The sequence below is a fragment of the Myxocyprinus asiaticus genome, chromosome 13 (assembly GCF_019703515.2).
Source record: "Myxocyprinus asiaticus isolate MX2 ecotype Aquarium Trade chromosome 13, UBuf_Myxa_2, whole genome shotgun sequence".
Lineage (NCBI taxonomy): Eukaryota > Metazoa > Chordata > Actinopteri > Cypriniformes > Catostomidae > Myxocyprinus > Myxocyprinus asiaticus.
Window position 1 is genome coordinate 42,952,606 of NC_059356.1, and position 22,985 is coordinate 42,975,590.

General features: G+C 36.9%; 3 protein-coding genes across 6 annotated transcripts in view; 1 reads left to right on the forward strand and 2 right to left on the reverse strand.

The window, feature by feature from the left end:
• LOC127450042 (forkhead box protein D3-A-like) overlaps window positions 1–11,408 on the reverse strand; it is a 66,595-nt gene extending 55,187 nt beyond the window's left edge. Inside the window, exons 1-2 of one of the 4 annotated variants that reach the window (XR_007898897.1) lie at window positions 11,303–11,354; window positions 8,770–9,327 (exon numbers count right to left, since the gene is read on the reverse strand). The gene's annotated coding sequence lies outside the window, so the exon portion shown is untranslated. Of the gene's footprint in view, window positions 1–8,769; window positions 9,328–11,302 lie in introns of those variants that run through there. The other 3 variants (XR_007898895.1, XR_007898896.1, XM_051713752.1) reach the window with 3 other exon arrangements.
• On the forward strand, window positions 11,402–15,257 carry s1pr5a (sphingosine-1-phosphate receptor 5a). Its single transcript, XM_051713746.1, has 2 exons — window positions 11,402–11,539; window positions 12,598–15,257. The coding sequence occupies exon 2, from the start codon at window positions 12,832–12,834 to the stop codon at window positions 14,029–14,031; it is 1,200 nt and encodes a 399-aa protein (XP_051569706.1). The 5' UTR covers window positions 11,402–11,539; window positions 12,598–12,831; the 3' UTR covers window positions 14,032–15,257.
• A 766-nt stretch (window positions 15,258–16,023) lies between these two features.
• Window positions 16,024–21,959, reverse strand: LOC127450047 (kinetochore protein Spc24-like). Its single transcript, XM_051713758.1, has 6 exons — window positions 21,893–21,959; window positions 19,909–20,102; window positions 18,676–18,820; window positions 17,878–17,982; window positions 17,160–17,236; window positions 16,024–17,070 (listed from the first exon to the last, which is right to left on the reverse strand). Exons 2-6 carry the CDS (start codon window positions 20,081–20,083, stop codon window positions 16,964–16,966), a joined length of 609 nt encoding a protein of 202 aa, XP_051569718.1. The 5' UTR covers window positions 20,084–20,102; window positions 21,893–21,959; the 3' UTR covers window positions 16,024–16,963.
• Window positions 21,960–22,985: the final 1,026 nt, after the last annotated feature.

The following is a 22,985-nucleotide window of genomic DNA, read 5'->3' on the forward strand; positions in this document are numbered from 1 at the left end:
TCACCGCTGCCATTTAAATGTAGAGTGCACCTCTCCTCAGGGGGCCGGCTTCTATGTCCTCATGTGCACACACTGGCGTCCTAGCAGGTCCAGGAGCAGAGCAGGAAGGGTCCGGCGCAAGTTAGATGCATCGCCGGACCCGCACCCCGGATGCGAAGATGTGATGCCGAGGATTGGAACACATGTCGCGGACAACAGGCCAGGAAGCTGGGCACCCTTGGCCCTCCAATAAATGCCACCCCGAGGCCTGATACACACCCACTGTGTCTGTCTTTTGCTTATCCCGCCACACAGTGCCTCAGAGGCCACGTCCACATTAAAACGTTTTCATATGAAAACAATTTTTTTTGCTATGTTTACTTCTCTCATCCACACTAGAACAGTGTTTTCCTCCACTGGAAATTGAGACTTTTGAAAACGCTCTCCATAATCACATACTTTGGAAAATCATGACATTGGGAAACTGAAAACGGAAGTTTCAAATTTCATGCCAGAGTTTCACAAAATATTTAACAATCGAAATATTGGCTTTCCTGTAGCAGTCACATGATTTTTTACAGCATTTAGCTACAGTGTTTCCTCAGTGGTGCATTGCACGCAGGTCAAGTGTTGTAATGCAACACTCATAATTCAAACATTTACTTTAATCCCATTTGCCACTGACACCTGAAGTGCAGCTTGTGATTACTGGACCATTTGCATGATGTATGTGTTCATTGCTTGCACAAAAATATAAACAAGATGGAAGAGAGGAAGATGGAATGGTGGAATTGTCCTGTGAGGCACGACATTTCGTTCCCTTGTATGTCTCAACATATAGCGGAATGACAATAAAGCTCACTTGACTTGACTTGATTTGAAGAGAGACAGATCCGTGTATCTACAGGAATCTAGATATATTGAGTTGTACACATGACATTCATACACTCGTCATCGTATTATACATATTAGATATTTTATGCTATTTAATACATACAAAAGTGGGCCTTCCCCATTGATTTCTGTAACGCTGTTTATGTCAAAGTGCCTCATGACGCTTGGTGAGAAATGCATTAAAGCCCAAATGCGAGTTCCCTGAAAGTGTCTTTACAATTTTACATTTTACAATATGCACTTTTCCACCTTTGGGCTGATCCGTCTTGAGTACGGTGAGTAACGTTTCCAGTAGCATTTCCACTAAAGCACGGTTCGATACGGTACATTCACAAACTGTTCCCAGCCTGGATTCTCAGCATGGTTAGCTAACTGTACTTGAGTCAGGACCAAGAGTCATGCTGGTGGAGTTCCTTTAGTGATGTGGCAACTCACAATTCGTCACTTGCTCAGTCAGTATATTCTAATCCTGATTTCGCTGCACCACTTTGGAAAATGACAAGCCTGGATCGGTATGGGATGGCAGGGTTCCGTAGTATTCAGCTAAATACTGATTCAGGCAAAATATCAGTGCTTGTATTATTAGATCTCAGTGCTGCTTTTGACACTGCTGACCACAACATTCTCCTAGACAGATTGGAAAACTGGGTAGGGCTCTCTGGGACGGTCCTCAGCTGGTTCAGGTCATATCTAGAAGGGAGGGGTTACCATGTGAACATAGGCGACTATGAATCTGAGTGGACATCCATGACGTGCAGAGTCCCACAAGGCTCAATTCTTGCACCACTCCTGTTCAATCTGTATATGCTCCCACTAGGCCAAATTATGAAAAAGAAACAAATTGCATACCATAGCTATGCAGACGACACCCAGATCTATCTAGCCCTTCCGCCAAATGACTACAGCCCTATACACTCTCTCTGCCATTTTCTCAATGTGTGTATTACTTTTTATTCTTATTTCATGTTCTTAATTGGTTTTAATTGTTTTTTATGTATCTTGTATTTTGTTTTAAATGTATATGTAAAGCACTTTGAATTGCCATTGTGTTTGAAATGTGCTATATAAATAAACTTGCCTTGCTTTGCCTTGCCTTGACTTGCAATGAGAAGGGCCTTATGTCGACTTATGTCGACTGGACCATGGAACTGCTTCTAATTTGAGCATATCTGTGCCTGGCTTGCATTTAAGCCCTGACGGTCCACATGAGAATGGAATAATCAGCACACCTTGGACTCAACCAAGCAATTAATCGCTTACAGTTCATAAGGGTACCAGTGAGAATGAAACCAGATTCCTCTGGCTATATTCTGAGCTTTGAGACTGTTGGAGAGATTTTTTTTTTCTTGGTTAATGAACAGTTCATTCCAGACTACATGAGTTTTAATGATTTCCAGAAGCACACTTGAGTCAGCCAATAAAAACAAGGCCACCAAAGGAAGAGTAATTCACTTCCTGTAGCTGCAGTGCTGTTGTGATCGGATAGAATCCTGGCTCATAGTCCATATGGACAATCAGGAGGTTCCTTATGGAATTCACTTGTTTTTATAATCCATTTAATCAATGAGAGCATAAAGGCTTACTGTACACAATGGCAGGACTCAAGAATGAGATTCAGTTGAAGTTCTAAGCCTCCTCCACCCCCTAAAAGGTGGAGTCGGTTGGTGGAGGGATGCTGGAAAAATTGCTGCAGGAATGAGGTAAGCTGTTTTTTAAGGTGGGATTACATGACCATGCACGTCCCAAACTTTAGTTTGGAATGGGATTTATAAAAACAGCAACTGTTATTCAAGCAAAGACTGTGTACTACTATAAAGTTAATAGGGACTTTACTAATGTCATTTTTGTGACCCTGTGAAATTTAAATTGGAGTTTTGTGACTTTTAGTCCAAATCTGTGAGCTCTGAGGTCATCTGTATGCTCATGTACTCCTATAAATTGACAAAATTCACTTTTAATAGATACTGTATATGCATTTAAAAAGTGCAATCTTTCTCTTTCGGAAAATGAAACAAAAACATTGATGACGCATCTTGCACTACACAGATTTTTGTCCAATCAAATGAATGAGGTTGTCCCTGCTACTGACTAGCAAGTAGCAAATCATGGTCCATAGCTGTGATATAAACTAAAAGCTGCTGACTACTTTTTAAAAAAGGGACAACCATTTAGATATGTCCCACCCAAACTTCCTGTTTCAATAGGAAATACGTCAACACACAAAAGAAACGGTGCTCGTTGAGCCATTTCATGGGGTCTTTTAGGATTACATTGTTGCTAACATCAAAAGCAATATTTTCTGCTTTACTATCCATCAGATGCAGAATTGAAAACAAGTTCTTTGCTTTTACATGCTGTGCTAACGTTGAAATATCGCTTGAATCTACAACCGTTCCTTCGTTAAACCCTAACAGCCTTAATTAAAAGGCTTTGAAGGGGTTCCGAGATAGTAACGAAACTCTGATGCATAATTAAAAAGCACGCAAGTCAAAGCTAGTCGTGCAATGTTACCATTGACTGGAGTAGAATGGCTTTTTAGTAACCACTTAGACATTTCAAACAAATGTAGCCAGAGACAATGGAGTGATTACACAAGTTTTTTCAATTTGCTTTTGTCCTCTCTTTTTCAAACATTTAGCAGCAACATTCCTGGCTTGTGGAAATCTTTAGCTTAGTGATGTGATTGTGCTAACTAATGGATGTAATGTTTAGAATTGTTTATACCAACTAATTTATGCAGTCATCATTACATTACCAGCACTGAGTGTTCCGAACTAACCACAACTTACCAACCACCCTATTTCTACTTTACTCAAGAATCTTTATGACCACTTTGAAAAGGCCTTCATTAAGCTGCCATCTTTTTAGTACTTAACAGGATATTCAGATGTGAATTATCTCAACATTGCATTTATACTCTGTCTATGTCCCTTAATGTAGTGGTGAATTTATACACACAACGGTTACTGTTAGGAACGTGTTTACGTCACTTTGGACCTTTGTTTTGGCTCTTTTTCTACCTTCAAATAAACTGTAGATCACAGTGTGTATATACTTATAAAGTCACTCTCAAGAATGTGTTTATATCTGATCTCTCTACTACGCCAGACCCCCCAGTTGTCTCAATGAATTAGCCGCAAGTATTTTTCAGACATTTTTGGTCTTGCAATGACCTCAGCTGTCAAATTTGTGGTGTCTGGATCTGATTATGAAGAAATTACTCAAAAAAAGAAAAGAAAGAAGCACCATGTGAGAACTTGTGAACTTTCAAGATTATTTTTCAGGGGGTGGATGTAGTTAGCATCTTGGATTCTTTAAAATAATAGTTCACCCTAAAAGGAAAATTTTATCATAATTTTTTCATCATCAGTCATTACATGATTTGGTCTTTTTTGTAAAAATGGACTACAAAAGTCAAATGGATCACAAAAATGGTTCATCAACAGCAATTGTCTCCATGGATGCCAAACACCATAGAGTATAACAGTCTGGTTTCTGAAGTAAAAATCCCATTTATTTTTTTCCATAGGGGAACTAACTATGAGCAATAACTTGTAAACCTTTAAAGACAAACCTCCCATGAGCTCCGAGGTTGTTAACTGATGGTATATGCCTCTGCTGAAGCCATCAGTCTGCGCTTTTTCAACTTCATTTATTAAAAATCATGTTTAATAGCAGAATTCCTGTTGAAGAACTACACTACCCATGATCCTGAGGGACATAATTCACAAATCAGAGAATTGCAGCAAATAAACCCCGACAAAAAAGCTCTGCAGCGATGCACTGTGAATGATGCAATCGAGTCTGTCTCCCTATACTCTCAAACTACTAATATATTTGTATATTTTGCAATATACAGTACTTTAAATATATTGATTGTATACTTATAATCAAAAACTCTAAATCAATAGTTTTATATTTTTCGATTGTTTTTATTTCAATTGCTTCCTGGGATTGTAGTTCATTCTCTGATAAAAGATGCTTGGTACATGGTCTTGTACCTTTGTCTTTTTGTTCGAATTTCAAATACTTTTTTGCTTCAAATCCAGGTTTGTAATGTTGTGATTCACCTTGTAGCGGGTTGGTATGGTTCATGGCTTCGAACTCTTCTTTAGAGGATTTTATGAAATCCCTATCGAAAAAAATAAATGGGAAAAATACTTCCAGAAGCAAGACAGCTGAAAAAGTGGGCATGCACTGTTGCACTCTATTGGTTCTCACTTGCCTTGTGGGCAAACATTAATGACATCAATGGCACCATAGCAGAAGGGAAGATTTTCAATGAAGAACAGCTTCAATTTTGGTCTTAAAATTTTATGCTGCTTTTTTTCAGATACAGCCAAGATATTCTTAAAAAAGTACCCTTTGTGTTCCATAGAAGAAAGCAATGTGATTTTGGAATGACATGAGGGAGAGTAAATAATGACAGAATTTACATTAACATTTTTGTGTGAACTATTCCTTAAAAAAATAAAAAATAAATAAATAAAAAATAGCATGTTATGGATTTTTTTCTGATAGTTATCAATACTCTTTTTTTTGTCTTTTCTTACTCTGTAAGAACGTTTATATAAGCCTATATAAATCACACTCCTACAGAGATATTTGAGAAGGCCTATATGATAAATTGTAACCTAAAGGGGAGGTGTGATTATTCAAAGGGGTTTATAGACTTCTTAGAGGGCTTTTTCATGAGTCACAGCCATCCCACTCTCCCCCTCTTTGAATGTGGGAACACAAAATTTCCCTCTATCTTTCATTCACACGATTAAAACTCAGACTAATGATGCAAAAAAAAAAAAAAAAAAAAAAAAAAATGCCTTTCCTATACCCAAAACATGTGGAGTTGCACACATGGACTGCATAGTTTTATAAACCACTACATTAGTGTCTTAGTTGAGGTCAACAAGTATGTGAATTAAAATATAACAGTGTGGTGAAGAAATGTTGGAGAATGTGAAACAAAACTTTGTTAATGAGAGTGCGTCAGCTGTGTATATGCATACAGATCTATGTGAAAGGAATGACTCCATCTCTGGTGGCTTCCAGGGTTTATCAGAGAATGTGTTAGATAGGGAACAAAGCAGAAAGGTGGAGAGAGAGAATGGGAGAAGGGGGAGAAAGTATCTGTTAAGTCAGAGACAGAAATTGATGTCTTCAAGACTTCATAATGCAAGTTATGATTTAAACTGATCTATGCAATTACCATGAGCAAGAATACAAAGCAAATTATAATAGAAGAAAGGGGGTTTATGCTGTTGAAATTTAGCAAAATGAGCTTTTTCAGCAATAAAGTTTATTCAGAAAATTAAGGGGTTTGTAGAAGCTGTAGTACTATATACAGTAACGCCTATAGTACTGTAGTTGTGCACACTTTAGGATTCAGTATAATCAAAATGGTCCCAAATGACACTTTCTTCCTGTGTTTATTTGTACCAGAAATCCCTACTGACCACAATAACATCCATGGCCACAAAACTCTCGCTTCTCTCTCTTTCTCTATTGCATAAAACGGAAATTCCGACTTGGCAATGCTTTGTTTCATCCAGAGCAGACACATTCAGATCCATTCAACTGTAATCTTAATTTTCTCTAATCTTAACATCTTGATTCCCCCAATACAAGCTGTCAAACTTAAACTTAAATTCACTTATTAAAGCGATAGTTCACCCCAATGTTTTTCCAATCCTGTATGATTTTCTTTGGAACAGAAAAGATGTCAGGCAGATTGTTAACTACTAACAGCCTCAGTCACCATTCACTGAATCTTTTTCTTCCAAACAATGAAAATGAATGGTGACTGAGGTTATCCAACTCAATGCATTACATCTCCTTTGGTGTGCCACGGAGGAAAGAAAGTCATTTATAAACAAAATGAGGGTGAGTAAATGACAGACCAAATCAATATATCGTCATTTGGGTTTGTTTTTGTGCAGTGCTGTCATAAAGCCAAACTGATTCTTGCCACCAGACAACGGTGAAACGTCATGATAGGGGGTGAATCAGAATAACAAAGGACCCATCACTCACAGTTTGTTGTGGCTGTGATAGGCTTGCTGTGTTTAACCAGAAATCTGCCCAAAGGCTGTTTACTGAACACAACATGGTTAAGTCACTTTGGAGACAGACTCACAACATGGTCTGAAAATAAGTTCCCAAAGAGCATGAAACAACAAGCAATGGAAGGAAAAATTCACCAAGATTTTCATTTCAATACGACCATGCTAATGTCAACTGATCTTACTTCTGAAACACCACTGTAACACATTTTTATATAATGAAAGATAATACCAAGTTATCATGTTGACCCCGTCCACTCCCTTTGGAACTTTTCAATGTGTAAATTATGATTACTTGCATATAGAAATAGAGCAGGTCCCTTATTATTTCTGGTAGCTAAGGCTTTAGACAGTTGGGCAGGGTCTCTGCAACATAATTTCATGGGAAGTTGGCAAGTTGTTTCCGAGAGTTCCTGTACTCTAGGATCAGCCATATTATGATCTTGCGTCGAAACCAGGAAGTAATCGCGTTCGCATAATTAGTGACAAGCACGATTCGGAGGTTGCATTTTCAACTCTAACATTACGTTTTACTCCACTGATGGTTATGTTTAGGTTTGGGGTTTGGGTTGGGGGATTCAGTTTTTTAAAATATGCATTTCCCTTCACTGTATTACAGCCTGTACAGCTTGAAGAAAAAAAAAACTTGCTTCACAACTCACTTTTGGCACCCCTCTGTGGACATTACATCCAGAAAATGGAGCTCACACATGTCCAAACACCCAACAACACTTACGGCTTTGGCCACTTGGGTCAGTGTTTCACATTTCGGTAAGCACAGACCGATTTTAGCTAAAGAAAAGTCAACCTACTGTTTCCGATTTCACTGTGAGATCAGTCTGGTCAAACCCACCCCCTCACAATACACAGGAAGTCCCATGACCTCATAGGTCCAGTCTTTCCACCAAGCCAAGGACAACAAGCCATGGCTATAACGTCCATTCTAATCTGCCAATGTTGAACTCTCACAACCTGAAGACCTTAGGAAATGCTTCATCACCTACTCATGAACTATTTCCATTCCAATAAAGCTAAGCATTGAAACTCTGACTACACAGCTGAGATCACAGTGTTATTTTTATTAATTGCTATTGGGAATTGGCTGGGAATATCAAAAAAGCAGAACGCGTCACAGATAAGAACCTTAAAGATAGAAAAGGGTCACGAGAGGTCAAATAAGGCCTGTGCAGCTGGAACAATGCATTTATGTTGCGGTCGTCTAAAATTTCAATCTGTCTCACTTGCTGGTTTGACACAAGCTCAATATTTCCAGTGGCCAATGAAATGGCTTGTGCGACAATAATGTTGGTTTAATTGCTAAAATTTTATAGTGTTTTCCCACGTCACCAAAGTCTTTAACAAACAGTCAATTAAGGGAGTTTCTTTCCATCACTCTCAACCACAAATAAGAACAATAAAATGAATTGAAAGAGAGGGCTGAGTTGTTTAAAGTTTGTGGATTCAGCTAATGTGATTTTGCTAGATTGAATGCAGAGAGACTGACGTTAAAATTGATTGATTTGGCAAAAGCTTTTTGAAGTCTCTGTTTGCTATACAGTTATTGGTGGTTTGGGTTCAAATGTGTGATTTCAAGTTGTGTTTTTAACACTCAACTGATGAAAGATTTGAAGTCAGTGGAATAGGAGCCTGTAATGAATGGCTCACTGAAGTCCATGACAATGCATAGGTGATAAATAAAGCCAAAGGAAAACATAACAAACAAACAAGATTACATATGATCTAGTCTAACTACAGTGGAGCAGTTTAACCATAGATAAGCCTTGTATCACTCATGAGATTTTTTTAACCTAATTTTAATTTCAATTCAATTATTTTATAATTAAATGTTTAATTAATTTGTTTTTAAAAGAAGATGAGTTTTTAAACTTTATTTAAATTAAAATAAATTATTACAAATATATTATAAATAACTTAAAATAAATGTGTAACTATAAAATAAATAAATGTATTAAATATAAAACAAACTGCTTTGCTAAAAGCTACAGCCATTTATTGAGTTAAGCAGTTATTATATAGAATAAGCAAATAGTTTAGATAAACTTCCATCTTGCATTGGGGTCTTGCTACTACTAAGAACTCTTTTTCGAGGCCCTTCGTGTCAGTTTAGCAAATCAGAGGAGCAGAACGGAAGAGACATGGGGGTGAGCACCAGACATACAAGTGTCTGAAACAGGAGCCAAGAATCAGGGTGAGCCAACAGCCTCTGTGGGGAGCAGCGGAGTACAGTGCTTGATTATCTGGCCTTTGTGTGTAAATGTTGGTGACATGCTGAGATATCCAGATATCCAGACACAGCAGGACTGATGGGCCTGTCTGCTGGCCGGAGCTTCTCATGAGGAGGTGGTGGAGCCCCTCTGATAGCCATTAGGGAAGCCTGAGGGCAACACACCAAGCAATTCTCTGACCACTGCTGGCACTCTGACCACCCACTGAAAATCACTAGAATGTGCAGACCGGTGACAATTTCTACCCCGGTTGCCCTCTGAACAGGTGAGCCAGGCTGACCTCTCCCAAAAGCCTTAAAGAAATAGTTCACCAAAAAAAAAAACATTTTCTGACCCTCATGTCCTTAAAAATCTTGAGTTTGACTTAATTCTGTGCATGGAACACAAAAGAAGTTATTTATAGCAGAAGGTCCAAGGTGCTTTTTACCATACATCGAAAGTGAATGGTGACCATGGCTGTCAAGCAAGATTTTCAGTGAAAATGTTTTGATCTCTGTAAAGACATAGTTGCATATTTTTGTTATCTGAGTGGTTATGTTTTGAGGACTATTTCAAGTGGAATAGTGGTTGTTCTATTCCATGCCTGGACCACAGCACAGAGTGTTTCGCTGGAGTGTGTGCTCTGTCCGACACAGCCCTGTATGACCTCAGAGGTGATTCTCAAGGAAATCACTCTCCCTTCAAGGTACAATGACAGAGTTTCCTGTTTAAGAAAGCAGAATCCGGCTTCTGATTTACGCCGACACTCTGCTAGTTTATGTAATTTTAAGACCCGTTGTGTTCAACATACTTGTGTCTCATATTCATCGCTATAACTATTTATTATTTATTTAGTCAAACAACTTATCTGAGTGCTTGCTGGCACATCAGAATGACAGAAGGGAATACTGTCGTGAAAAGTAAGGTGGAAAACATCCTGTATTACAATAATGAGTCATGTATTTTGAGTATTTTCAAAGAAGAATGGAAACCATTCAGTTGTGAGCAGGAACACAAATATAGTCACTAAAAAAAAAAGATTTTGTTGTTAAGTAAATAGTTAAAGTGTGAACTTAAAAATATGAAGTAAATTCAACATGTAAAATGAATGCTCTAGATTATAAGTAAATATTATTTAGGACTGTTTATCTTTATAACGTGTCATTATTTATCACTCCTAAAGTAGAAAACCTTTTCATATTTATTTGCTAATTTGAGTCAATTTCACTGGTAAATTAAATAAGTACATTTTACACAAGTTTTCAAAGCTGGTGTTCCCCGCATGCACTGGGTTTGAATAATATATGAGCTTGCATGGTTTCACTTTTATTCGCAAGCAGGGCCGTAGCTAGTGGGGTGAAAGGTGGTAACGATTCTAGGGGCCCAAAGGAACAGGGGGCCCCACAACAAATTCTAAACTGTATTTTTTAATAGGAAAGGGGCCCAGAGCAATATACAGTCAGGGGGCCCAGATTACCTTGTTATGGCCCTGTTTGCAAGTTTATTTTCACTGTTTTCAATGTTGATTTTGTTGCAACGTTTGGTAACTTCTTGTTTTTCTACTCAAAATGACCTGTTCGTGAAAAAAAAAAATAAATAAAAAAAAAAAAATCTGTTGATTGTCACCCTCACTGAGTTTTGTGCACCAAGTGTTGCTATATGTGTGCGCAGCTCTTTTTTTTTTTTTTTGTTGTTGTTGTTGCCAGTAATGCAAGATGATGACATTTCATAGAAAACATAGCATATATTAAGCTTCCTTGTAGTAGGCTTTTGTGTCATATGACGAATAAACGTGTTTGTAAGGAAAGTTCAAAATCCTTCTAATATGTTCATTTAACATTTTCTAGGTTTATTTGAGTACCGTGTCTATCAAATGCATAAGTAAAAGTTACTGATTTTACTACAATTTTTAAGTTAAATTTACTCATTTTAATCAATAGCATGTCTTGAAGTTAAGTAGATTTGACTTAGTTTTAATGTGCAGAAACTTGCAACTAGTCGACCCCCCCCAGTGTGGTTATACTGTATGTACAGGTTATTTAATCAACAAAAACTCACTTGCAGAGAAAATGTCAGGAGTTTTTAAACTGAACCAAAACACAACACAACATATTAATGTTAAATATTAGCAGCAACTGTATTTACCTAATGTCAAAGGATCTCCAAGCAAGCAGGGGCAATTCATGTACTGCAGCATCAGCAGCCACAAGACAGAAGAGGAAGTCGAATGCCAAGACCAGCCCAGTTCAAGAGAAGTCCTGATCCAAGGTTCACTCTCACATCAGCTGCTGGCGGCTCAGTTTGTCAATTGCAGGACATGAGGGGGTGATACTGGAGTACAGGCAGACTGTCGTTTTCCATGCAATGCTTCGAACTTAAAAGGTAGGCTACGTTTATTAACATAAGTCTCAAGCAAAGTTTGACTTTTGTGTAAATCAAGCGCGTCTATGAAAGATTTAGGATAACTGAGCCTAGTATGGAAATTCGTGTCAGCGGTGGTTTACGCATGAATGGACTTTTCACGCAGTCGCTAAAAAGTTCTTTCGATCATATCGTAATTTTTTATGCGATTAACATATTTGTCTTTTAATAGATTGGGAGTTAAACCTCACAAATATTACCGAGCGCTCTGTGTGCTACATCAGCTATTTAGAATTATTAAACGTTCGATCTTCGAATGCGCGATACTATTGAAAGATCGAAATACTACTCTAAAAATAACCGCGGTTTCGGCCGTGGGATTCTAATACTCCTACAATTTTCTCACGACACTTTTTACATCACAATTTTCCCACCGTTATTTTTGGTTTTATTCTCAGCTTCGAGTCCAATTAAATACTATTTCAGTATCTTCTATATATATCTTATATATATATATAGAAGATATCGCCTATTATTTCCACGCTAAAATTGTTAGGCTTGGAAAGTATCGTTAAAATTGCGTCCTCAAAGAATACACAATGTCTCTGCTAAGTAAACACCAGCATTAGTGTTTGTATGACGTTACAAATCGTTTCAAAAATTCAAAGTAGCATGCTTTGTTGTTTATTGCACTTACATTTCTGTTCAAGGGATGCTAAATGTTATATTTCGATGCATTTGTTTTTATTTTTGTACTGACATTTGATATACAAGGCCATATATGAAATTATAGTTAATATATGTACATATTTAATGTACAAATTCCACTAGTATTTGGGAGCACGTATGTTGCATACATGAAAACTGACATTTTTGCAGTATATGTTGCATGTATGTACAAGTTTGTGACTTTTTTATATCAGTGAAAACCACATATGAACATGTATTTCGTATGTGTTTGTATTGCCATATTTTAAATTTCTGTATTGGATATAATGATTGTTTTTGCCTATTGTGAAAATTATGCTTACCTTATTGATTACAACCATTTCACATTCTCCTTATGCTCTTTATTTCAGTTCCCTCTTGTGGCCTTTGAGGATATAGCAAAACTGTGATTTGAGCATCAAGGTGGAATTTTTTCTTGCAAATGAGCCAGCAACACTTTGAGGATATATTACTACTATGTTAAATCTTCTTGAGACTGGTTTTATCTGCATTTGTGAAATATGGCAACAAACGAGACTACACGTTTAATAGAGGTCCTTGAGAAAATTTGACTTATTTAAGGACAGAAAAAAACTTCGAAAAAAATGGAAGCTTCATATGCTGCCAGTGCTGCTGTTGCTCCAACACAGCCTCCGATGACCCCCTCTCCAGGCTACCTGCTCAGAATGTTCCGGGAGTATCAGAGCAATGCAGTCATCATGGCCCATTACAACTTCACCGGGAAGCTGAAAGAGAACAAGTACCGGGACGGACTGAAACCCGAAGCCATTACATTTCTCATCGTTTGTCTTCTTATTGTGGTGGAAAATGCCATAGTTCTGGTGGCAATTTGGAAAAACAAAAAATTCCACATGCCCATGTACTACTTGCTGGGCAACTTGACTCTTTCAGACTTGTTAGCAGGCTTCACCTACATGGTAAACATAGTGACTTCGGGGGCAAACACTCTCAAAATGACTCCAGTACTGTGGTTTCTCAGGGAAGGTGGTGTGTTTATCACACTTTCTGCATCCATCATCAGCCTTCTCGCCATAGCCATCGAGCGCCATGTCACAATGGTGCGGATGAAGCCGTATCAAGGCGCCAAGCGTGGGCGAATGTTCGGTTTGATCGGCGCAAGTTGGGTTCTGTCGGTTCTCCTGGGCGTGCTCCCCATAATGGGTTGGAACTGCATGGGAAACCTGGACAAGTGTTCTACTGTCCTGCCACTTTACGCCAAGAGCTTCATCCTCTTCTGCATTACTGTATTCACCCTGGTCCTTCTGGCAATCATGGTGCTCTACGTACGTATCTTCTGCATAGTGAAGTCCAATACGCAACGGTTAGGCAGTGGTCCGCAACGCAAAGGTCTAGCTAGGAAGTCCCAGAAGTATCTGGCTCTGCTGAAGACGGTCACCATAGTTCTAGGAGTCTTCATTGCTTGCTGGCTGCCTCTCTTTGTGCTTCTTCTGCTTGACTTCTGCTGTCCTGCTCAAAGCTGTGAGGTGCTGTTCAAGGCAGATTACTTCCTGGGCATCGCCATGATCAATTCCCTTCTAAACCCCATCATTTATACCCTAACTAGTAAAGACATGCGAAGAGCCATACTAAGACTGGTCTGCAGCTATTGTCTGCTGACAAAAGATGGACAGGTGAAGACGTTTGGAATGCCTTTCCTGGACTGTAGCACAAGTAAGCTCGAGGTGCCGTCACACAGGCTGGAGGGCTTGGAGACAACTGTCTCCTCTGGGAAATTTTCACCATCCCCTATTAAAGCAATCTACCCAAAGATGATCAAGAGCTGAACAAGAGAATATTATAATCAAGGTTCAGCTTCTCCTGAATTAGTTTGTCCTCTGAGTATTTATTAAATGGCAAAGGGGACATGTTTGATGGGCTTAAAAATTCAAATAGAAGAAATTCTTCAAGCCACAGAGATTGAAAGAGAGGCTCAGAGCTGATCACAATTCTGTGTTTTTCGACCTCAGATTAGAATAGATTTACTGAACTTGCATTAAAGCAAAACATGAGCCTGCCAGATGATGTGGCAGACCAAACAAGTGGGATTTTTCTTACTGTGATACAAATGTCAGTTTTAAATGGACTGTCTAAAGGTGAGACTAGCAAGGGCTACATTCTCTTCTCAAAAATAGCATTAAAAAACTTAACTAAAAGAAGTGATTGTTCTAAATGGTTGCTCAGACATGTTTTAAATATGCTTTAAAAAGGATTCTTATGATGTTTGCTGTTATATGAAACTCGGATGTACACATCCAGAAATAAGCAGAGTATACAGAGTAATTTTCACCACCACATGCTGAATGTACAACTTAAGAGACTTTGTGGTAAAAAAGACGCACAGAAAATGTTGGGGTGATGCTTCTAAACACATCACAAAATGTCTGGACATTTTAAGACTTAATTTTAAGATGCAGGGAAGTGACCATTTTTCAATATCATGGTATGCTTTTAAGGAAAATGGGTTTGTGTGTTTATAAATACAAACTAAAGTTTAAAGCTCCCAAACGGAAAATGTTAATTCAAATGGTTTGATATACTTTATTTACCTACAGTAAATATAGTTTCAACTGACATTATGTGGCACAAGCTATATGAATATTGTATATTTTATAAATATTGTAAAAAAGTTTTGTGATTGTATGAAATTACTTTATATGTTTGTTGCAGTTTGCAGTGAAAAAGCAGCACTGATCTTCAAGCAATATTTTATTTCTGTAAAAACTGTTTGTACTGAAACTAAATGCATTATTATTTGTTTAAATGCATTTTGTTTGTCCTAAATTATAAGCCTTAAAAGCTTTTAAATATGCATTAATTAAAAAGGTTTTTCTTGAATGTTTTGCCATTTTTGAGAATTCTTTTTTTTTTAAGTCTATCCCAAAGCCTATATCTGTACCAAAAGTGGTGTTGACTTGTTTGAGCGAGATAAAAATGGCTTCTATAAATTACATTTTAGCTTTGGCCCATGTTTCCCATCAAACATGGAAAAAAAATAGAGGGTAAAATATACATATATAGGTTTATATGTAAAAAATAAATAAAAATAAAATGGTTTTGCTCAACAAATGCAAACTTTATCCACTACAATGTTATGAGCAGATTGTTCTGAAAATTTTTGGTTGGTCAAACTGTAAAGTTATTTAAATTATAAGAAGAGCTTGCGAAGTGAGTCGAGCTTATTTCCAGTTGCTTCAATCACATCACACCACATGTTAACCAGGCATAAACTAAACTATATTCAATGCGGTTTTGTCTTTTCACAGAGCATGAGCCACACATAAAACTTTCTCACTGATCTGTCTTTGCAAAAAAAACCCTGCAAAAAAAAAAGTCACACTCGTGCCAGACCGGATGTTTACCAACTTGCCTCTTCACCTCAGAAACAAGGTTGGCGTGACTCATTTCTGAAGTTAAGACAAACAAAGGTTAAATTGATCATGCAAACACCGTGGGATGACTAAGCTGAATATCCATATTCACTGATGCCAATTAAATATATATATGTAAAATTTAGTGAACTGACAAATGTATATATATATATATATATAAATATATATATATATATAAATACCAACTAATTTCTAAGGTACTATAATAAAATAATGCAAATTAAAGTCACTTTCTCTGTATAGGAATGTGCTGCCTTTTTACAATTTTAATATTTTATTGTGCATATATACTGCATATATATATATATATATATATATATATATAAAATAACTTTAGAAATGAAGTATTTAAAATGAACATTTAATATTATAAAAAAGATGCATTAAATGTATCTACATGAATCATGACCAGAGTGTCTCACTCCACTACATCTTATAAAAATATACAGCATCATATATTTCAGGACGTCTCAAAAGTTTCAGAGTTTTTAGGTCTCAAGTGGTGAATAATGTTTTAGACTTAAGGCCCTGAATCAGTCAATAAATCACTAAAGGAACATTCCCAGGTTTCATACAAATTAAGCTCAATCGACAGCACAAATCAGTTACAGTGAGGCACTTACAATGGAAGTGACTGGGGCCAATTTTTGGAGGGTTTAAATGCAGCAATACAGCTTAATTTGTATTGAACCCAGAATATTCCTTTAATATTACTTCCATGATGCTAGCCAGCAAAAATAAAAGAACTACGTAGGCTTAAGCACACTAAGAATGAAACGAAAAAGTGAAACAAACTTTCAATGGGCGATCTATTCACACCAAAAGAGAAACAGAAAAAACACTATGGTCATTCACAAGATTTAATGCAAGATACAACCCATCTGCCTCTGTATTTTAAAATATGCTTTAGGTCTTTTTAAGAGGATATTTATTTTCCTCCCAAACTCTCTATGGATTAATAGTATTAACAGTAGAATATTTAATTCAGTATAATTTATCTTTACTAACACTGTATAAAAATGTTTGCATCAAATTATTTCATAGGATCTGATTTATTCCTCTGAAATGCAGAGGAGCTTAATATCAAAATACTCACAAAAAGCAATTCCAGGAATGCAAAATGTGCATTTTCAGCATGGGGGAGGAACATTGTGGATTAGTGACATCTTGTGGTGTGGGACTCAAAAGTAGCATGTGAGTCAAATTTATTAACAAACATACAAAACATATCTATTGACACAGAAACCATATATATAAATACAAAAACAACAAACAGATGTTTTTGGCTAATGTTTGACGACTAAAAGTGATTACGCGGGCACCGGATCTACCATTCGGTATTAACCAGGCTCCACAGCTCGTCGCTAACCTCACAGGGGGAACGGGCAGATGTGTCTATGTTGATGGGGGTCGCCACATCAGCACCATAGTGAACTGTCAAGAGACAAAAAAAGGATTTCATACGGTCTAGAATATAAAGATATATTTAGTTTATCATAAGTATATCAATGTGACAGGATTACCTCCCCTCAGTATATGTGGCTCTGTGTCAACCTCCAGCTTTATCTTGGTAACTTTGTAGAAGAGCTGAGCAATGTATCTAAATAAGAAAAACAGAATTTATAGCAGACACGATTTCAAAGCAGTCAGACACAACGCACGACTCATAATATTTTAAGTCTTCTGAAAGCATACAATCACTATGTACAGTGAAAAGACCAACTTTAAGTCGCTATTCACTCTCAAATCAGATCAAATCATTGATTTATTATGGTGACATATCACTCACTAACATAAACCTTATTGGTTCTTGCGCGTTGAGGTTAGATGTTATTGACGTCGCCATATTTGATTTGATTTTAGAGTGAAAAACAACTTAAATTTCAGTCTGTCCATCACACAAACTGATCGTATGCCTTCATATGATCCACCAGTCACATGGTCCACTTTTACGACACTATGGGGTGCTTTTTTATTTATTTATCTCCTTTTATCCCCAATTTGGAATGCTCAATTCCTACTATGGGGTGCTTTTTTAAGCTTTAAAGCAAGTCACTATCAATTGCAACTGTATTGAAATCAGCGAACGGAACATCCTTAAAAATATCTTCTTTTGCATTCCGCAGAAGAAAGTCCTTCGTGTTTGGAGTGACATGGGGGGGGGGGGGCGTTAATGATGACTGAATTTAAATTTTGGGGTAAACCATTTCTTTAAGCTGTTAAGCCAGGTTCAGTGCTCACATTGCTGAAGGGATGACCTCAGTTGTGTCCTCATCCACTTCCTGTTGCAGGGTTTGAATTTCTTGCTCAGCATCTCGAAGTCTTTCCAACTCTCTCTGTAAGAATCTGCCGCATGAGTCAAGGGACATACCACAGAGGACAACTTAAAACTAAGAGTAAAAAGGTGCATATTCAAACAGGAATTTAAACAAAACAGTTGTTGTACAAGGGCAACAATCACAAGACAAGTTTTGGTAAAAGAAAAAACAGAGCTTGTCTTAAAAATCTTGGGATTAAAGGAATGTTCCAGGTTCAATACAAGTTAATCTCAATCAACAGCTTTTTTTGGCATAATGTTGATTACCAAAAAAATATTTTAATCTTGTCTCATAAATCATGGTTACAGTGAGGCACTTACAATGGAAGAGAATGGGGACAGTTCATAGACATCGTTTCAAAACTATATCCAAAAGATGTAAACGTTATACATGTTAACATGATTTTAGTGTGATTTTAAATGCCTTACTATAACTACGATTTTTACTTTTTTCTTTATAATAAAAGGGGCTAGTCAAAATTATTTTTTGTGGTAATCAATATTATGTTAAAAATGCTGCTGATTGAGCTCAACTTGTATTGAACCCGGAATATTCCTTTAAAGTCGCACTGGAAATTAACCACTCAAACTATTTTTTTTAAAGCGCTTACATGTGCATCAAACTGATCTCAACAGAGGAGTGTCTTGGTCACCTGACCTCTAGTGTAATGTAAATAAACATATTTTAATGGCCATAAATTCTGGTTCTGGTTGAAGGATACTCCTGCTCCGATTTGAGGTTGTGACTTTTGGACAGGCTTCTTTGCACTTCCTGTTCCATTCTCTCGATCTCCTGCACCACCTGGCCCTGCTGTCCCTCTAAATTTAGCAGTTTCTGGCTGACCACCTCCTTTGCATGCACAAGACCTTTAAAGAGGACAACAGAAAATATTTTTTTTTTGTTACACACTATTTCATAAGTATAGCCAAAAGACGTAAATATTATACATGTAAACCTAATTTAGTGTGATAAAATCACTTACTAACTTATCAGTGTAAAGTTATATTCAATATAACAACTTCATTGTCATGACGATGTAATGCCAGTAAACCCCATAATCTGGTAAACGCTGTAACACTGGTAAATCCCTGATTTTATCACACTAATATCACGTTTAACACATGCAATGTTTACATCTTTTGGCTATACTTTTAAAACAGTTTTTTGGACTGGCTCTATTCACTTCTATTGTAAGTGCCTCACTGTAACCGCAACTGTATTTAAATAAACAAGGGATGAGTCGAAATAATTTTTTTGTGGTAATCAACATTAAGCCACTAATGCTGTCGATTGAGCTTAACTTGCATCGAGCACGGAACATTCCTTTAAGCTTTATTGACAGCATCTGTGGCATAATGTCAATAACGACAGAAAATACGTTAAATAGCTTTTCCCTCATTAAACAATAAATAAATCATGGTTACAGTAATGCACTTACAATGGAAGTAAACTGTGCCAGCTTTCCGGAGGGTTTAAAAGCAGAAATGTAAAGCTCATATTATTGTTAAAGCACTTTATTAATTATTCTGTAAACATACATGTATTCTTTGCACTGTGTGGTTGTCTCAATCGCCCTTTTATATAACTTAACATGGTCAATAAGGTCTATTACACTAATGTCATGCCAACATGCATAATGTTTTCGTCTTGTGGCTTGTTTATTGTCTGGTCCAGTGTACTTCCATTGTAAGTGCATTACTGTAACCACAATTCAATGCTGGACCATTTTTAAGAGCAAAACAAAGCGTAATATGAATATCTATATTACAGTAAACATATTATATATTTACAATGTTTCTTTAAATGAAATGGCTATCTTAAAAAAAAACAAATAATAATTTAAAATGTCCAAACTTTGTTCTCAAATCTATAATATCTGGTGCTCTACAAAGGTTATTATTGAAACATTTAAAATATTCTCTAAAATATTCTTTAGATTAGATTAAAATAATACTATTTAAGATCTCGGTTGTGGTCTTCTTGGTCTTGATGTGATGGTCAAAGAACTCCTGCAGCTTCTCTCTTGCTCCTTGAAGGGCGCTCTCTGCCTTGCTGCTCTTGATGAACTCAATGAGTGATTCCCCCGATTTCTCAAGGTCATCATCATTTAATGCATCACTCTGTGACATATCTGCGATTAAGTTATTTCTGCAGAGAAGACAAGAACATAAGACAAAGCTATAAGAGCTGTAGTGGCACATGTGGCCTCAAACCAGAGGTATGTAACTTAAAGGGACAGTTCACCCAAAAATGAAAATTCTCATGTCATTACAGATGTGTATGACTTTCTTTCTTCTCCTGAAGACAAATGAAGATTTTTAGAAGAATATTTCAGCTCTGTGAAGCTTCACAAAGCACATAAAGGCAGCATAAATGTAATCCATATGACTCCATTGGTTTAATCCATGTCCTCTGAAGCAATCCAATCGGTTTTGGGTGAGAACAGACCAAAATGTAACTCTCTTTTTCACTGTACATCTTGCCATTGCAGTCTCTAGGCACAATCTTGATTTCAATCTCGATTACACTTCTTAGTGCTTGACGCATGTGCAGAGCGCAGTGTAAGGAATAGTAAAGCCCAAAGTATACTAGTCAGATGCAAACGCTAGGTGTATGCGTATTTCGCCATCAGCAGAGTGCTCGGGCACTGAACACGCGCGGCCTGATCTTTCAATCCGCGCGTACTCTAAACGTGCAGTATGCGTATGTGCCTGGAATTATTTGTACAAATTAGTGGGTCCACAAGGTGGCAACACTCACAATTAAGCCTTTGCTGTCACAAAGAAGCACTAGAAAAATATGTACTCGCTGCTAAACAACAAAAGACGAAGGTAGAAGCAACAACAGTGGATGTGCACCTCAAGAGTGCGTGTGTGAGGAGATCAGGAGATACCTGCGTTTGTATAGCTCGAGTCTGAAGGAATATAAAGACACCTTTATGGGTCTAAACTCTTGAACAGATATAGTTCAGTGTCTCATACAGTCGTAGGCTTGTAGCGTGCATGCGCCATCCTGCAGTCATATGAAGTATACTTTGAAAGGCTAGCGTTCGACTGAACGCAGTAAGCGTTCACGTCAAAACCGTAGTATACTTTGGGCTTAATCAAGCTTTAAGACATAATCGCCAAGGAGACTGCTGATGTCAAGATTTATAGTGGAAAAGGGGTTATATTTTGGTCTGTTCTCACCCAAAACCGATTGGATCGCTGGAGTGGTATGGATTACTTTTATGCTACCTCTATATGCTTTGTGGAGCTTCAAAGTTCTGGTCACCATTCACTTGCATTGTATGGACCTACAGAGCTGAGATATTCTTTTAAGTCTTCATATGTGTTCAGCAGAAGAAAGTCATACACATCTGGGATGGCATGAGGGTGAGTAAATAATCAGAGAATTTTCATTTTTGGGTGAACTACACCTTTAACTTGAAGGGGACCATCCAAACTATGTTTCTCTATATTCAGACCAATTGAGATGTAATTTCTGACAAATGCAAAATCTACATTAAGCGTTTAATAAAGCAGCCTAACAGATTCTCACAAGCAGCTGCAGATTCTTTTATATTATGACCCTTGGCTTTTTTTTTTTTTTTTACACCTTTCTTCAAATGGGACACTTTTGAAATGTCCCAAATACACAGTGAACAACATCTATGTCTCTAAAACGCACAGCATAAAAATCTACAGTAAACTATTTTGGCTTATTTGTATTTTAAATAAAAAGTAGCAGCACATCTTGAGAAACAAAATGCTTAAATGATGAACAGAACTTTATTAACTGTCGTTTATATTATACAACCAAATAAACCTGTTTCATTCGGCTTAATATTGATTAGAGATATTTTTGTTAAACAAACATTAACATTCAGAGTAACAAATGTTGATTAGATGTACAATATTCTGGTTTATTGTGAAATGTAAGCGTGTAAACAGCCTCACCCGACACATTCGACGCTTCTTTCGAATTCAAACTGGCGGGTGTTTGACGCGCTTTCCCAAACAGTGCCTGAACAAAAACCCGTTTGTTGGTTGAGTAAATGGGTTGGGATGAAAACCCCTGATATCCTGATAAAATTGTTTTGACAAAATACATGGTATGTGAACCTCCCAATAAGCCCTTATAAACTATGTAAGATAATTTTTGAATTGCCTATGGAATTTCTGTCAGGCAAATCTGTGAGACAACTTACTTGAGCTGGCGATCATTCAGAATGGCATGATACTTCCGTTCTACTATGAGTATTTATGTAGTAGTATGCTGTAGCATGTGATTCCGAATTTAGTCATTCAAGTGTATACAATTCTTAATTATTACTTCTAAATATTTTCTCCACTGATCTGTTAATTAAATTAAACAAAAATGTATTTATGCAACAACAACAAAATAATAATAATACTAAATAAATAAATAAATTATATATATATAAGTAACCAACAATAACTTCAGGCTGCAACCATACTGTGGCTAGTTTCATTGTTTTTTTTTTGTTGTTTTTTTTTTGTAGGTTCATTTCAGATAAATAAGTGCTATTCTTTGTATTTTCCACCTTGTTAAATGGATAGTTCACCCAGAAATTAAACTTATCTCGTCATTTACTCGCCCTCATACCATCCCAGATGTGTATGACTTTCTTTCCTCTACTGAACACAAATGAAGATTTTTAGAAAAATATCTCAGCTCTGTTGGTCCATACAATGCTAGTGAATGGTGACCAAAACATTGAAGCTCAAAAAAAGCATATAAAAGCAGCATTAAAGTAATCCATACGACTCCAGTGATTTAATCCATGTCTTCAAATGCGATTTGATTGGTGTGAGTGAGAAACAGATCAATATTTAAGTCCTTCTTACTAGAAATCTCCACTTTCACGCCTTCTTTCCTAAGAGTTTTTCTTTTGTTTTTTGCCAATTCTTCATTCATATCGCCTCCTACTGGGCAGGGAGGAAATTTTATAGTAAAAATTACTTAAATATTGATCTGTTTCTCACCCAAACCTATCATTTCCCTTCTAAAGATATGGATTTAACCACT